The sequence below is a fragment of the Tripterygium wilfordii genome, chromosome 2 (assembly GCF_013401445.1).
Source record: "Tripterygium wilfordii isolate XIE 37 chromosome 2, ASM1340144v1, whole genome shotgun sequence".
Lineage (NCBI taxonomy): Eukaryota > Viridiplantae > Streptophyta > Magnoliopsida > Celastrales > Celastraceae > Tripterygium > Tripterygium wilfordii.
The window spans coordinates 3,201,171-3,219,118 of record NC_052233.1 but is presented as its reverse complement, the minus strand read 5'-3'; the positions used below and the strand labels follow the sequence as shown (position 1 = coordinate 3,219,118).

Sequence of the window (17,948 nt, the reverse complement as noted above, 5' to 3'; positions counted from 1 at the left end):
GTTTCTCAAGCTTAGGCTTTTGCCTTTGGGTTTATCAAGCTTGGGCTTTTGACTTTGTTGCTAGTTGGGTTCTTTCACTGGCCCAACATTGGCCCATTGTCATTGTTGTATTGTTTTATTATGGTACAATCTCACCTGTACCTGTTACCAAGAGTCCTGTCTTTTCAAGTTAGTAGACGTTAGATTCAAATTGTCTTTCTTTGCTTAAAGCTAGGCTATCTCAGCCAAACACTGTAACTTGACATTTTACAATAATAAAAAGTTTAATGAAAGTTTCTTCTCTCCATCTTCTTCTTCTTCTTCTTCTTCATCTATGATCTTCTTCTTCTGTCTATAATTTCTTTAACTCCTTGAGAATATCCGCGATTTATCACTTTCCTCAGGTACATCTCTTGATCATTCTAGTTATAGTCTTCATTCACCTTCTCATCATTATACTAGTACAGGTTCAACTCCATCTGACCATCATTCAAGGTCATTCCATGAGCCAACACGTACTGATAGTCCACCACCACTTCTTCCCTTTGATCAATCACATACACAGGTAAGCTTGAACCCCTCCATACACGTAGACTCCACTCTACATGTGACCGAAGATTCGTCTCTAATACCTGACACCTCTCATGACCATTTGCTTACCCATAACAATTTGGACTCATCTTTACCCGAGGACTCCACTTTGCTTGTGCCCAATAATCAATGTTCATTGCATGACCACTTTGACTCTCCTATTCATGACACCTCTTCTCCTATGCATTTGCATGACACCTCACCATCCATGTTAGATGTTCATCTACCCACCTCCACTTCCAATTCTCCTATCTACCACATGGTTACACGGTCCCAAACCAGTAACCTTAAGCCACGTTCATTTCCACAATTCAAACTCTATTACAGTACTCTCCATCCCATACGAGCCCTTTATTCTCCTCATGTCCCTTCCGAACCTAAGACCTATCACCAGGCAACCAAATATCATGAGTGGTCTGCGGCTATGGACAGTGACTTTTCAGCTCTTATTAGCAATGATACATGGCAGTTGTGTCTCCGACCAATAAATCAAAATATGATTCGCAATAAATGGGTCTTCAAACATAAACAAAAATATGATGATAGCATTGATCACTACAAAGCTCGATTAATAGCTAAGGGTTTGGACCAGGAGGAAGGTGTAGATTTTCATGAGACCTTTAGTCCTGTTATCAAGTCTGCTACTCTACGTCTCGTACTTGCAATTTTTGTTACTTTCAACTGGGTCATACGTCAACTTGATGTATCTAATGCTTTTTTACATGGCTTACTAGAGGAGGAGGTGTATATGGAACAACCCAAGGGTTATGTTGATGCTCAACATCCTGATTGGGTGTGTCGACTAAAGAAATCAATTATGGGTTAAAGCAAGCACCATGGGCATGGTTCCAACGCCTTTCCGGTGCTCTACTTACCATTGGATTCTCATGTTCTCAAGTGGATTCATCATTGTTCCTTTATCATGATATGGATACTGTTGTTCTCATTTTGGTTTATGTTGACGATATAATTATTACAGGAAATGTTCAAAGCAAAATTATGCAGATTATTGATAAATTGAAGGCAGAATTTGCTATGAAAGACCTTGGAGATCTTGGTTATTTTCTTGGCATTCAAACAGTTAGAGATTCTCTTGGTTTACACCCACGTCAATCTAAATACATTGTTGATTTGTTGGATCATGTTCATATGGGAGGTATCAAATCTTATCGTGTTCCATGTGTTGCTGGTACTAAACTATCTCGCCTTGATGGTGATGTTTATCTCTGATCCTAGTGAATATCGACAAGTAGTAGGTGCTCTTCAATATGTGTTGTCACCAAAAAGTGACCCAATGTGATGATGATTTGCAGGTGTGCCAAAGCTTATAGTTTCCTACACTAATTTGAATGAAATGCACCAAATGTAAACAAGACTTCTTTCTAGACAATTGAACGAACTATCTTAGGAACTCAATAGTTCTAGGTTCCCCAACTCCACTGAAGTGCGTTTTGTTGAGATTGGAATGAAGAAGAATAAATAGACACCAAGAACAATTTACACAACGATGGTTGGCATTGAAACTTGACAAGGAATAAATACAAGAGAATTTGGAATGAATATAATATTTGCTCGAAATTGACAAGGATTGGAAAAGTAATTGGAATGCTAGAATGCTAAGAAGCTTGAAAGTGCATTTGGGCTTGAGTTTTTGTTGTCTGTTTGACTGATTGTTTGTGTGTTTTTCCATCTGTCTGTCTACCATCTTTTATACCTCCTGTCTTGCACGAAATTCTTCTCTATAAACCATGATCCTACTGCAGTTATTCCCTTATTTGTGCAATTTTCTGTCAGTTTAAAGTCAATACCACCTCTTCATATCAGTTTTCCCTTAAATTTCTCATGTGCTGCCACCTGGACCATCTTGTTGTAACTGCCACAACTTCTCCACTTTACATGGGCCACTTCCAGCATAACTCCATCTGGGCAGTTACTACAATTGGGCTTCTCTTCCTCAATAATATGGGCTTATGGGCCATAACAATCCAAATCATAATAGGTAGCACAATGGGCCTTGCACATGTTCAGCAGATACATCATGTTGCTTCATGATCCTCAAAGATGGAACCACCAGCTCCATAGGTAGCACTGCATCATGCCCATAAGTGAGAGCAAAAGGGCTAGTTGTAGTGTTTGTTCTCTTGGATATGCGGTAGGCTCATAATGTCTCTGGTAGTACCTTGTGCCATGCTCTGGGATTATCCTTGATAGTTTTCTGCAAGATAGAGATTATCACCTTATTTGAAGCCTCTGCCTGTCCATTGGCCTGAGCATAGTATGGAGTAGATGTGAGCAATTTGACTCCATAATCTTCTAGAAATGCTTTGACCTCCCCCTCCAGTGAACATTGTCCCCTGGTCAGTTGTGATGGTTTCTGGAATGCCAAATCTGAAAATGAGGTGTTCTTTGAAGAAATCTACCACCTCTGCTTGTTCAACCTTTTTTAAGTGTATTGCCTCTACCCATTTTGTGAAATAGTCAGTAGCCACCAGGATAAAATGATGACCCTTAGATGAGGCTGGAAAGATTTTTCCAATCATATCAAGTGCCCACCCTCTGAATGACCATGATTTAATGATAGGTTGCATATCCGCTGCTGGTGCCTTTTGAATGTTGCCAAATTTCTAGTATTGTTGACAGCCTTTTGCATATTTAATGCAGTCTTTCAGGATGGTTGGCCAATAATAGCTGTGTCTCCTGATCAACCATCTCATCTTTGGACCGGCTTGATGTGCGCCATAGAAACCTTCATGTACCTGTTGCATTATTTTCATATTTTCAATAAAACTAGGGCAACGAAGTAACAAACCATCAGCTCCTTTTCCGAAGAGTTCACCCTTAATCATTACATAGCTCTGTGCCAACACTTTGACCTTTCTGGCTGTTGGATCATTGGAATATGTCAGATGGTTAATGATATCTTTCTCTGATAGATGGATGAGATCGTCTTTCCACCATGATGATTTGTTGTATCAAACTTTCTGGAAGTATTAAACCAGAAGCTAGTTGGGCCAATCTGTTAGCCTCATGATTTTGTTCTTGTGGAATGTACTTCAACTCCACCTCTTGGAAGTCATCAAGCAATTGCAAGGCTGTACTGTAGTATGAAGCCAATGTAAAACTAGCACACTTGTATTCTCCAACCAGTTGTTTAACACCAATTGAGCATCTCCAACCACCAGAATATTTTGACTTTTAGTTCAAGCAAGATCTCCAAGCCAATGATCAGTGCTTCTTATTCTGCCTGGTTGTTAGTACAATCAAAATCCAAATTAAAAGCTAAGGTGGTTTTTGTACCTCTTGGGGATTGAGTGACTACCCCAGCTCCAGCAACCATCTCAGTGCTAGACCCATCGAATTTTAGCACCCATTCACCTTTATCTTCAAAGATTGGTGTAGTGTGCGCATCTATCATGCCTTGTAAGGTCTCAGGAATTTCCAGACATGGGTGGTCAGCAAGGAAATCTGCAAGTGCTTGCCCTTTGACTGCCTATTGTGGTCTCCATTTGAGGTTGAATTCTGTTAAAGACAATGACCATCGACCTATCCTTCCTGTCAGCAATGGCTTGGTCAGCATGTGCTTGATCAAATCCATCTTTGAGATCAAGTACACCTTGGTTTGAAGCAAGTAGTGCCTCACCTTGGTACATGCAAAATATAATGCAAGGCAGAGCTTCTCCACCACAGAATATTGCCTTTCAGTATCCGTCAGCAATCTACTCAGGTAGTAGACTGCTCTTTCTCTTCCAACATAATCATCTTGGGCTAGTAGACACCCAATGGAATTATCAGTAGCTGATATATACAACTTCAATGGTATATGTGTTGTAATTTTAATTAACTCGCAAGCGCACGAATACAATTATAGCATAGGTATACAATAGCGAGGTCGATCCCACGGAGATTTGTCAAGTAATTCCAATTTCTACTCAATTCGAATGTCTCGAGATAAAACTAAATTATTTCTGAAAATTAAAGAGAAGTTGTGTGAATTTGAAAATCGAGAAAGTGCAAGAATATTAGAAAGATTTAGGGTGTTTTCAATCAAGAGAATGCAAACTAGGACTTCGATTTCACCATAGCAATCCTATTCTATGTCTTATTTGGTTAAGATTCAATTCTCGTTTCTAAGGTTCGTTCTTATCTAAAATATGAAACGCCATTGATTGTGGTCAAGATCGACTATTCTTAAATTGTTATCTAGCCATTGATTGTGGTCAAGATTACAAACAAGAATGCATTGAGTGCAAGAAGAACATCAAGAACCAAGAGTGTTTATGCATGGATCATGCTTCAACAACATCCCATTCATTCACAAGAGCTATATCAAGTTTACCCATTGATCGTGATGTAATCTTGTCTCAAACATGTATCTAACTAATGGTGATCAGTCATTAAATCAACACATGATATATGAAGCACAATGAATAAAACTAGAAACTTGAATTGGCAACGAATTAATTAAGACATAGAATAGTCATGCTAGGCTACATCGAATCCCTAGTAAAAGAGTTTAGCCACACATAATATATAGAAACATCAACAATTCAAGAAAGAACAACATCAAAAACTTAAGAAAAAGAACACCCTTTACAAAGTAAGCTTGGTGAAGAGGATTCCCCTTTTAAGAACCTTGTTGCTTTCTTCTCTCGTAGTGATGTTCCTCTCCAATATCCTCACCTTATGTGATTTTTGAGTCTCTCCCTTAGGTCTGCCGTCTCTTGCTGTATATGCCAACCCCTTTTATATCATCCTTGGTTAGGTTAAAGTCATCCGTATGAAAGGAAACAAGATAATCCTAGTACAATTAGAATCATTTAGTTTCCTCTTGCATAAAGATTTCCTTCAGCTGAAATATTGAATCATAATAGTCAAAGATTCATTCAAATCATAAATTGATGCTCTATTAGCTTCCTTCAAAGGCTGGAAACGTCCTTGGGCTTTCAAGAAGTCTCAAACCAATATTGTTAAGTATGAGCCCGGATTCCTGATTTTTTGGCCTGCGCAGTCCGTATTCAAACGTCATAACTCTGTCCACAAAACTCAGAATCACAAACTGTAAAATTTTTCAGAAACTAGACTTCCATATCTTTTCAACAGTATATGACACAAAACCCAGATCTTCTCAAAGGATTTATGGTGACCTTCACAAGTGGGCTGGACTGAACAGTGGTAGATTTTGCTGAAATTACCAAGACTCGCATGTACATGTCCAATAACATTGTCAAAATTGCCATTGACATAATTCATCGTCTAGGATTCGATTAACTGAAATGCAAACAAAAATAACGTAAAACATCCAAGTTTAACTTGAAAACAAAGTAATAAGTTAAGAAAGAGAGGTATAAATTAAGACATAGAATTGGCAACGAATTAATTAAGACATAGAATAGTCATGCTAGGCTACATCGAATCCCTAGTAAAAGAGTTTAGCCACACATAATATATAGAAACATCAACAATTCAAGAAAGAACAACATCAAAAACTTAAGAAAAAGAACACCCTTTACAAAGTAAGCTTGGTGAAGAGGATTCCCCTTTTAAGAACCTTGTTGCTTTCTTCTCTCGTAGTGATGTTCCTCTCTAATATCTATGGTGACCTTCACAAGTGGGTTGGACTGAACAGTGGTAGATTTTGCTGAAATTACCAAGACTCGCATGTACATGTCCAATAACATTGTCAAAATTGCCATTGACATAATTCATCGTCTAGGATTCGATTAACTGAAATGCAAACAAAAATAACGTAAAACACCCAAGTTTAACTTGAAAACAAAGCAATAAGTTAAGAAAGAGAGGTATAAAATCAATGTAATTTTGCAGTCATCAATATGCCTGGTAGGTGGCATGAGAACTTGAGGTTTGCTTAGGTAGGCCTTGATGGTTTGAAAAGCCTCTTCGTATTTTGGCTCCCATCTGAATGCATCCTCCTTCTTTAACTTCAATAATTCTGAGAATACCTTGGTTTTACCTGCAAGATTAGAAATAAATCTTCTAAGGTAATTTACCTGACCAAGGAAGCTTTGGAGCTGTTGTTTGTTCTTCGGTGGTTGAGCTTGGCATATGGCTTTAGCTTTGTTTTGGTTGACCTCCATACCTCGCTTATGGACCAAAAATCCCAGGAAGTTTCCAGCTTTAACTCCAAATGCACATTTCAAAGGATTGAGCTTTAGTTGGTACCGCCTCATCCTTTCAAATGCAAGTTTGAGGTTGGTCATATGGTCATTGGCCTAGGCTGACTTGACAATGATATCATCAATATAAACTTCTAATTTCCTACCTATCATATCATGGAAGATAGCATTCATTGCCCGTTGGTAGGTGGCTCCGGCATTTTTTAGGCCAAAGGGCATCATTACCCATTCATAGGTACCTAATGCTCCTGGACATCTAAATGTCATTTTTGAAACATCTTCTACTGCAATAAATATCTGGTTGTATCCAGAATAACCATCCATCATAGATAACAACTCATTTTGAGACACACTATCTATCAACGTATCAGCAATTGGCATAACATACACATCTTTAGGTGTAGCAATGTTTAAATCACGAAAATCAACACAGATACGAATTTTGCCATTTTTCTTAACTACCAGTACAATATTGGATAACCATTCAGCATTCCTGGTTGGCCGTATGAAGCCGCCCTTAACCAACTTCTGTATTTCTTCATTGACACGCAACTCCACTTCTGAAGACATTCTTCTAGATGGTTGCTGGTATGGTTTGTATCATGGCTTGATAGGCAGTCTGTGTTCTACCACCTTTCTATTCAATCCTGGCATTTCTTGGTAATCCCAAGCAAAACAATCACGAAATTCGTGAAGTAAGGCTATTACTTTTACGTTGATAGATGGATCCAAGGTAGAACTAATATAGGTGACTTTAGACTCTTCTTGTCCTCCGAAGTTCACTTCTTCCAAAGGATCTTGGGTTTCGGCCTTCAAATCATCTAATTTGGTCGGTGCTATCTTCAAATTATTCCAATTTAACTCCTCTTCTTTATTAGTGGCTAAACAGCCATCATCTTCTACTATCATTTCTTTTTCACTAATTTCTTCTGTTACAATTCTGTCAATGGAAACTTGTACTACAATCTTATTTATTGCAGCCGCCACTATCTTCTCTTCTTCCTTCGACCACCTCATGGAACTTCTTCAATAATTGGCTCTGATCTTCTCGGCCTATAAGGAACAATGGTCGGTGGTTGCAGTAATTGTCTTGCAATTTTCTACATCTCTTCCTTCTTGTTTGTGAATTGAATTGGTCCACATTGGGCATGGTAGTAGCGAGCTTCCACCTAATCTAATGTAGTCTTGAATGGCTGATTGTCTGCCCAAATGATTTCTACATCATTTCCTCTCCAGCACACCAAGAGCTGATACAGTGAGGATGGAATGCACCAATTGGAATGAATCCAATCTCTTCCCAATAAAGCTTGATATTTGGCCTGACTGTCAATGACAAAGAAAGCAATCATGGAAGATTTTTGCCCGACAGTCAGCTCCACCGGCAGTATACCAACTGCCTTAGTAACTTCACCTGTAAAGTCTGTCATAGTCACATCAGTTGGAATTAAATCATCTTATTTCTTACCCAGTAGCCTGAGAATTGATCGTGGAATGGTATTGACCGCAGATCCATTGTCCACCAAGACTCTGTCAATCGGTTTGCCATTCATCTGTGCTCTGACATACAGTGACTTGATGTGCTGTGACATTTGGATTGAAGGTTTCTCGAAGATAACCCTTTTGGGGGTTTCTTCATCCACTATCTGTACCGTCACTGAACTGAAAGGTTGATCACCTTTTCCTAGTCGGTCAAGCTTTGGCATTTGATTTTCTTTTATGTGTTTCTTAGCCTGCCAAGCAGCTGGCAAAACTAAAGTAGTAGCAGAACATTCATATGGTACCTGGATTGCTCCCACCATGAACTCCTTTATAAGTGGTTGATCCTTTTTCACTTGATGGTTATCCTCTTGCTTCTTTTCTTTGAGAACCCATGTCCAGCTTCTGCGTTGAATCACTGGAGGTTTGTAGTAACTCCTCATATAGGCAGCATACTACCTCTGCTCCTCAACTAAGTTCTGGTTAGAGGTGCTGAAAACTTCTTATGTTTCACCAACTGCCATCTGTTGGTAATGGTGCTGGCTGGTGGTTGCACATAGCGCGGTTTCCATCCCTTCTTCTCCTTGTGGACTTGAGAATTTTGAGAATTATGAGCTTTTGGTTCCCATACTTGAGATTTCTCCTTAGTTTCCTTTTAAGCTCCAGGTAGTCACGAAGATCTACATCAATTGCATGCATAGTGGTCGCCACTAGAGGGAATGGATCTTCATCTACCAGCATCGACTCCTTATCAGGGAATCGCAGGACACCCTTGTTTATTTTCTCCTGAATCATGTTCTTCAGAGTCCGGCAGTTGTTGGTGGTATGAGACCATAGGTCATGGTATTTGCAATACTCCTTCCTTTTCATATCCTCCTGAGATGGTATTTTGTGTCCAGCTGGAAATGTAACAAACTTTTCCTACCATAAAAAATCAAAAATCTCCTCCGTTTTGGTCACATCAAAAGTGTAATTGATATTACCACCCATGGGTTGTTTCTTTACTGGATCAGTTGCTTTCGGTTTGGATAATGCGAGACAAACCCACACTTTCTTTTCTGAAGTCACCTCCGTAGCAGCCATCTCCATCTTCTGGTAGTAAGTTCCCATAGAAGACTTCTTCCTCCTACTTTCTTCTTTCAACAATTCTTCATACTTTGTGACCTTTGCTGCCATTTCATAAAAGTCATAAAATTTCATACCTTGGAACTTTTTGCGCAATTTAAAATACAATCCTCGCTGGGCCATTTTGACAAATTCTGATTCAGGTAGATAGATACAACATCTATTCCTCAGCCTTTTAAAATGAGCAATATAAGCATCGATGGTTTCTCCTGCCTTTTGCACCAATCTGGATAGCTCAGCCACAAACACCTCTGGTTTAGCTCTAAAGAACTGAGTATGAAATGACCGTTCCATCTCCCACCATGTGTTGATGGAATTTCTTGGTAATGTGGAATACCAAGTAAAAGCAGCTTCTGTCAAAGAGTTTGGAAATAATCTGAGACGAAGGTTGTCAAAGTTGCCATAGTTCGCCAATTTGCCACATTGCACAGTGAAACGACCAATATGCTCCACGGTGGAAAACCCTTCTTCTCCAGAGAATAAAGTAAAATCAGGTACCTTAAATCCTCTTGGGTAACGATTCTTCCTATCCACAACAGCTGGATAGGGTTTGTGATACTCTAGCCGACCAACCTGTCTAAGGCCGTGGCCATATAAATCTTGAACTAACTGTTTAAGAGTCTCCAAATCAACAGGTGGTGTTTGTGGTGGAATAATAGGTTGAACCCTACGAACAACACCCATCCTTGCAGCGATGTTGCCTCCTGGTCCAGCAGGTTCAGTGGTCGCATAGGCAGTATTTCCATATGCAACAGGCCTGAAATTCTGACCATTACCAGATGGAGAGCGCATTGGAGGAGGAGGGTACTTGCTGTAACCACCATCAGCCTAGTAGTTTGTTCCTTTCTGTGATGGGAATTGCCCCCCCCCCCCCGGTAGTCATATCTTCAAACTTCTGCTCCAACTTTCGCTCAACCTGCTTCATGGCATCTTCAATTGTTTGGTTAGAACGTACCTCCAGATTTTTGATGGTTTTGACCAAATGTTCAAACAAAATGACGGCTTCATCAGATAAGCCAACTGGTCGTTCAATGAGCTCTTGCTTTTCTTCATTGCTACCATCATTGGCAACCTCTTCCATTTCTACCGGTGGGTTTTCCTCCTGCGGATTCTCCCCAACAATTGGTTCTTTTCCTGACAAGCGAGTGCGCGATGCCATGGTAGTTTTCATATGCTTCTTCTCCAGTCCCATCAGGTGTGCCAAAAAAGTTGTTGTCACCAAAAAGTGGCCCAAGGTGATGATGATGATTTGCAGGTGTGTCAAGGCTTATAGTTTCCTACACTAATTTGAATGAAATGCACCAAATGTAAATAAGACTTCTATCTAGGCAATTGAACGAACTATCTTGGGACCTTAATAGTTCTAGGTTCCCCAACTCCACCGAAGTGCGCTTTGTTGAGATTGGAATGAAGAAGAATAAATAGACACCAAGAACAATTTACACAACGATGGTTGACATTGAAACTTGACAATGAATAAATACAAGAGAATTTGGAATAAACATAATATTTGCTCGAAATTGACAAGGATTGGAAAAGTAATTGGAATGTTAGAATGCTAAGAAGCTTGAAAGTGCCTTTGGGCTTGAGTTTTTGTTGTCCGTTTGACTGATTGTTTGTGTGTTTTTCCATCTGTCTATCTATCATCTTTTATACCTCCTGTCTTGCACAAAATTCTCCTCCATAAACCATGATCCTACTGCAGTTATTCCCTTATTTGTGCCATTTTCTGTTAGTTTAAAGTCATTACCACCTTTTTCATATCAGTTTTCCCTTAAATCTCTCATGTGCTACCACCTGGACCATCTTGTTGTAACTGCGACAACTTCTCCACTTTACATGGGCCACTTCCAGCATAACTCCATCTGGGCAGTGACTACAATTGGGCTTCTCTTCCTCAATAATATGGGCTTATGAGCCATAACAATCCAAATCATAATAGGTAGCACAATGGGCCTTGCACATGTTCTAAGCCCATTAGGGCCAACATATTTTTGGTGCCAACAATATGTTACCTTGACTCAACCGGATATTGCTTATTCTGTTAACCAACTACGTCAATATTTGCATTCACCAACTACAGTACATTGGACGGTAGCAAAACGGGTGTTGCGTTATCTGAAGAAGACAGTTGATTATGGTCTCATGTATCACTCTAGTTCTTTAACCCTTCAAGCCTTTTGTAATTCTGACTGGGCAGGTGATCCAGATGATCGTAGATCAACAAGTGGTTATGGTGTGTTCCTAGGCAAGAATTTAATTCCTTGGTCTGCTAAGAAGCAATCTGTGGTCTCCAAGTCTAGTACTGAAACAGAATACAGATCTATGGCATTAGCTACTGCGAAACTTTATTGGCTTTGTATGCTGTTTTATGAGTTGCAAATTTCTTTATCATCTTCGCCTATTTTATGGTGTGACAATCTCAGTGCCTTAGCTTTGGCTTCTATCCAGTGTTTCATGCAAGGACCAAGCACATCGAGGTTGATTATCACTTTGTTATGGAGAAAGTAGTTAATCGTTATATTTTAGTTCGACATATTTCAACACATGACCAACTTGCAGACATTTTCACCAAAGGTCATATTGCTTCTCGGTTTGCTATCTTACGGGACAAACTGTTGATTTGTGAACTCCCCAACAGTTTGCAAGAGGATGTTAGAGATAAAGATAATATTGGCAATAGATAGATTTCCTTAACTTGTTATACTAGTATTTGTTACACAACTATACTTGTTATCCTTCTATCACTTGTAACAACTCCACTAAAGAGGTGGAGGATTTAGTTGTACACTTGCTATATATATTATCCTTCTATCACTTGTAACAACTCCACTAAAGAGGTGGAGGATTTAGTTGTACACTTGCTATATATATTATGATACAACGAGTCTGGACTTTTCATCCATAACTCTTCCACATATTTATTTTATCAAACTCAACCAAACATAAGAATTCCTCTGTCCGCTCCTGTCAGAATTAGTGAACCAAACAATTATGTATGTGAATTCGTGGTAGATGAAATTGTATCGCAACTGGAATAACTTGTTGGGATCCCTATTAACTAATCAACGGAATATTGGTGAGGAGTTACAAAGCAACGTGTAGAATTGGAGTTCCGCACGTGAATTGGCATGACGTCAGACCCGACCCGATCCATCGTTTTGACATTTCTCACGTTGGAATCTTTCATCTGCCCCGAACTCCTCATAAGAAGACAACCCAACGCGAATCTTTCATCTGCCCCCAACTCTTCGTAACAAGACGAGCAAACCCAAGTAGTAGTGGTGTGCTCCTTGCAGCAACCCAATTTTTCCTGACGAAACTCAAAATTGCTCGTGTTTAAACGATGGCTTTGAGTTTTTCTACGTTGGTTTTCTTGGTTTTAATTGTTCAGTTACTTAATCTTTCTTTTCTGCGAGTCTATTGCTCTTCGTTGTCATCGAATGAGTTCAAAGAAATCCCAGCTAATTTCCTCGGCTTTGGTAAGCAGAAAGAGTTTTTTGATTGGATGGTTGGGATCAGAAGGAAAATACACGAGAATCCGGAACTGGGTTATCAGGAATTTAAGACCAGTGAACTGATTAGAGCAGAATTAGATAAACTAGGTGTTCCCTATAAACACCCGGTTGCAGTCACTGGTGTTGTTGGCTTCATCGGGACTGGTCAGCCGCCTTTTGTTGCTCTAAGAGCTGATATGGATGCTCTTCCTATGCAGGTTTGGATTAATTTTACTCTTAATTTGTTGTTTCATTTTTGGACTCTTGTGTGAGGAATTAAGTTGGTTTATTGAATGGATTCCTTTTATTGTGGTCCGATCAAATCTCTACTTAATCATTCAGACGTGATGATTTTATATCCTATATTTTGGTATTTTACTGCAACTTTTGTTTGGACTGAGTTTTATATAATTATTTTCTGATGGGATTTAGATTGATAGGAATTGGTGGAGTGGGAGCACAAGAGTAAAATCCCTGGGCAGATGCATGCTTGCGGCCATGATGGCCATGTAGCAATGCTTCTCGGTGCTGCAAAGATCCTTCAGGCGCATCGCAAGGATTTGAAGGTTTTTTTACTTTTTTTTCTTGTGATTATTATTTTGCTTGTCATTCCCTTCACAACTATTCTCTTGCTACAATGTTCTTTGCTTGTGAAGCCACTATCTGGATTTGAAACACTATGAAAGTATGAAATAATGTGTAGAAGTGATGATAGCAATGTAGTATGTATGTGGTTTTGGAGGATTGGATTATTATTTCCTTGCCTTATATCTTGATGTGAATTGTGAATGGCTGTTCAAATGCTAAATCAAAATATTATGTGATGTAGGGATGGTTGTTATTTGAGTCGTATGCATGTGTTGTCAGTTAACTTGCTTTGTGCCCTTACAGTGTCAAAAGAATACATATCCATAATCCTGAGTCATCTATGCCACCACACCATATGATATTTTTAGTCCCTTGAAAAAAGAATAATCAACTGTAAATTTGACTGATGAATGTGTTAAAATAAAAGATTTACAATATTGTTTCGATAGTCAATGTATTGCGTTGTACAAAGAGAGTCATCCTATTGGGAATAAAGGAAATGGTTAAACCTAGAGATGAAGAAAACTTAGAAATAAGGAAACAACATATGAACCTAAGATCAACATAAACTTGAAAACGAAATTATAATAATATATTCTAACAGAATGTTCCTGACATGAGACCTTGAAAAATTAAATGATGTGATTGAAATTAGTACATATATGTGGAACGCGAGGAGTTATTTCAGTTATTCCTCTAATAATGTGAAGAATATAATGTTCAAACAAAAGATAATGTCAATATGTACAACTAAAACATATTAATGTAGCAAGCTCCAGAAAACCTTTTTTTTCCTCCGTACTTTGGACTTGGTTGTCTTTAAGCTACATCAGGCTAGGGGAAACTGTAAAATAGACAAAGTAAAAAATCTAGGTGTTGCTAGCAATCGAAAGAAAAGGAGGAAAAAAAAGAAGTTATTAGTTACTAGTCTTAAAAATTCTATCTGTAAGCTATATTTGAATGAGTGCGTCCAATATGCCAAAGAGCTTGAAAGAAATTTTGAACTATACCAGGCAGTCTTCTCCTTGATTTGAAGTCCCTTGTGATTAAGATTTTGTCTGCTGAATTTTCAGAGTTCAGGCTTATTGTGGCATTATTTCTTACTCAGTAGGACAAAAGCCAAATTCTAGGAACTTCGACTAGTGGAATACTTGATAGACTAAAGACATACGAGCCCTAAGCAATCTGGTAATTGGTTTGAAAATCTTTGTCAATCCTTTTAATCATTAAAAATTTAAAGGACGAACGAGAGAGAATATTTTTGTATGCATGGCAATAAAATTTTTTCATATGTGCAGTATGCTCCGTTAAACAGTATGTGATTTTGAGCTTCCAGATTCTGTCTTTTGAATAAGCCTGATGTTATGCTATTTGATGTTCTATTAGGGTACAATTATTCTTGTTTTCCAACCAGCAGAGGAAGGAGGTGCTGGAGCAAAACAAATAGTTGATGCAGGAGCATTAGAGAATGTTAGTTCTATCTTTGGAATACATGTTGCACCTCAGTTACCCATCGGTGAAGTGGCAGGTAGAGCTGGTCCTCTTTTGGCTGGGAGTGGCTTCTTTGAAGCAGAAATAAGCGGAAAAGGAGGTCATGCCGCCCTTCCACATCATTCAATTGATCCAATATTGGCAGCATCCAATGTGGTCATTAGCTTGCAACATCTTGTATCACGTGAAGCAGATCCACTGGATTCACAGGTAAATCATTATACAAAAATTACTTAAGTTGTTTCGTTGTTTTTCTCCTTGTAATTTGGGAGATGCTTTAGCCATCTCTTGAGGTATCTCTGCTTAAAATGTTCCTGGTTTCCAAAAATCATGTTTCAATCCTGTATACTCTTACGGGGCATTTGGTTGGCATTTTGAGGGGGAATGAGGCGAGGTGAGTCGAGGGTGAGAATCACTCATTCCCTCGTTTGATTGAGTTTGGGAGGGTGAAATCCCTAACTCATCCCACCCTCATTCCCTCCTTATGGAGATTAGCCAAGCTCACTAAAAGGGTGAGATTGGTTAATTTCCACAAGGGAGAATGAGTTTGATACTCAAAAGACTATTATACCCCTTATTAAGAAGTAATCACAACCATTAAATTAATCTATTCTTATTTTTATGTACAAAAAAATTGGGTAGTATGGAAATTGTACAATTAAAATTCTAACACTCATGCTCACTCTTCATTTCATACCAAACATAGTAATGTTCATCTCACACTCATCTGATACTCACACCCCACATTCGTCTCACACTCACACTCAACCAAATGCCCCGTTATTTCTTAACTTTCACTATTTCTTTTTTTATGATGAAGTTTAATACTTGCACTTTGTGAATTTCTTGTGTTTTGTCTCACTTGAATTCATCAATGGCAATGGCACCAGATCAACAGAGAAAAGGCATCGCCTATGTTCTAAACAATTAAAGCTTTTTAGATAAATCTGCTACAGAAGTAACTGGGGGTACTTCCTCAGCAATAACAAAGGACTGAAAGGTGTAATGCAACTAGTTCCCTATATATGCAAGGGCTATAGTTTCACTGTTGAAATTTTGGGTATCATATATGCAGAAGATTTTTTGGGGTGTTGGGGGGGGGGGGGAGATGGGGAAGGGATGATAAAGGAACAGGTTTTATTCTTTGCTGGAAAGACTAATTAATTCATAGAAGGATCTTGTCCATGGAAATGGTATTGATGAAAATGGTATGGGGATATCAATAAAAAGAAGGGGGGGGGGGGTGGGGAGTTTTATTCCTAAACTTGAAGGTGGAAATAGGGTTTGACCATACAACACTTAACCAGTACCGTCACTTGACGAAGAGTAAATTACAGCTGTCTGTCATCTAAGTTCATTTTATGATTTGCTGATACCTTTCCTCACAGAAAGCAAGAATTATTTTGAAGTTTTCTTGGGAATTTATCGCAGATCCACTCATGATATACAATGTTGCACTTGCAGGTAGTGACCATTGGAAAATTCCAAGGAGGTTCAGCATTCAATGTAATTCCTGATTCTGTTACAATTGGTGGCACCTTTCGTGCTTTTTCAAAGGATGGCTTAATGCAGCTCAAGCGGCGCATTGAAGAGGTACTGCAGCTATAAGTATTTATTTGATCCAAAGCATCTTGATTAGGCATCTTAAAGGCCTTTATTTCACTGTTATACAAGCTGATAAGTTTTACTTGCAGGTGATCACAGGGCAAGCTGCTGTGCAGAGATGCCAAGCAACTGTGAATTTTTTCACTGAAGAAAAACCGTTATTCCCTCCAACCATAAATCATGAAGGCTTGCATGAATACTTCCAAAGTGTTGCAGGGGACATGCTTGGCTTTGATAAAGTTAAAGAAATGCCACCATTGATGGGATCTGAGGATTTCTCATTCTACCAAGAGGTGATACCCGGATATTTCTACTTCCTAGGAATGCAAAATGACAAGCAGAAACAACTCGAGTCTGTCCACTCTCCATACTTTGAGATTAATGAAGATGCACTTCCTTATGGTGCCGCGCTTCATGCCTCGCTAGCTGCAAGGTATATTCTTGAACACCAAACAAAAGTTGTTTCACCGGAAGGTATATACCATGATCATGATGAATTATGAGCTGATTAGTCGGATGTCTTTACAATCTGTGTGATCTCCATTTCCACATATAAGCACCACCAAATTTGATTAGATTTCAATTTGTCAGATGTGTACTGACTTGTTAGTCAAATTTCAAATCCTTGTTTCAAGTTTCAATAAAAAACACCGTTTTGTTTTTTGCTAGATAATAATCTTTTGCTTGTTTGTTGAATGGAAAGAGCATTATTTTGAAATTTTGAACTTGTGCAAGTCACTGTATACAGTGTTACCATGTCTTTATACAGCTAGATGCATCAGGGATTGAAGATCAAAACTCATATAATATTTTATTACTAATGGTGAAAGTAATTTAAATTTACGTTTTACTTGGGGGGAGTGAAGCCATCCTAGTGAACAGGATTGACATGGGCCTTTTGATCCCCAATCCCTTGTCATGAAAATCCTTGTTATACTTGTCAGAGCCTATACAATTACTGGTCATCTCATTTTGCCATAACCTTATGCCCTGAAATGTTAGGAAATTATGGGTTGAAGCAGACTCTCAACTAAAGCGAAATTGAGAAAGATAAAATGAACAAGTATTTTACGTGGTTCATCCAATATAAGTTACGTCCACGGGCAAGTGTAGAAGGATTTTACGAGGAGAAAAATATGGAAATTACAATCTCTCTAATTTTGGAAGAATACAATGATAACACTCTCTCTAAAATATAGGAGAATACAACCAAAGAAATCTCACTTCGTTCTCTCTCAATTGTGTGTGGGCTCATTTTCATGAAACCATTGAGCTCTTATTTATAGGCTCTACAAGTTGGTTTACCAATCTTTTAAGATGAACATTATTTGTACCCAATTTTTTACTAAATACATTCTACTCTAGTGTATTTTTAAAAGGTTAATGAGGTGTACTTAATAAAAAATGGGGTGCAAATATTGTTCGTCATCTTCTGCAGCAAGAATTCATGAAGTCTTTACCA

General features: G+C 38.6%; 1 protein-coding gene across 1 annotated transcript; it reads left to right on the top strand.

The window, feature by feature from the left end:
* Positions 1 to 12,518: 12,518 nt before the first annotated feature.
* LOC119979807 (IAA-amino acid hydrolase ILR1-like 4) lies at positions 12,519 to 17,159 on the top strand. The gene is made up of 5 exons (XM_038822440.1): positions 12,519 to 13,020; positions 13,243 to 13,368; positions 14,777 to 15,091; positions 16,346 to 16,474; positions 16,576 to 17,159. The coding sequence occupies exons 1-5, from the start codon at positions 12,652 to 12,654 to the stop codon at positions 16,987 to 16,989; spliced, it is 1,353 nt and encodes a 450-aa protein (XP_038678368.1). The 5' UTR covers positions 12,519 to 12,651; the 3' UTR covers positions 16,990 to 17,159.
* The last annotated feature ends 789 nt before the right edge of the window (positions 17,160 to 17,948 follow it).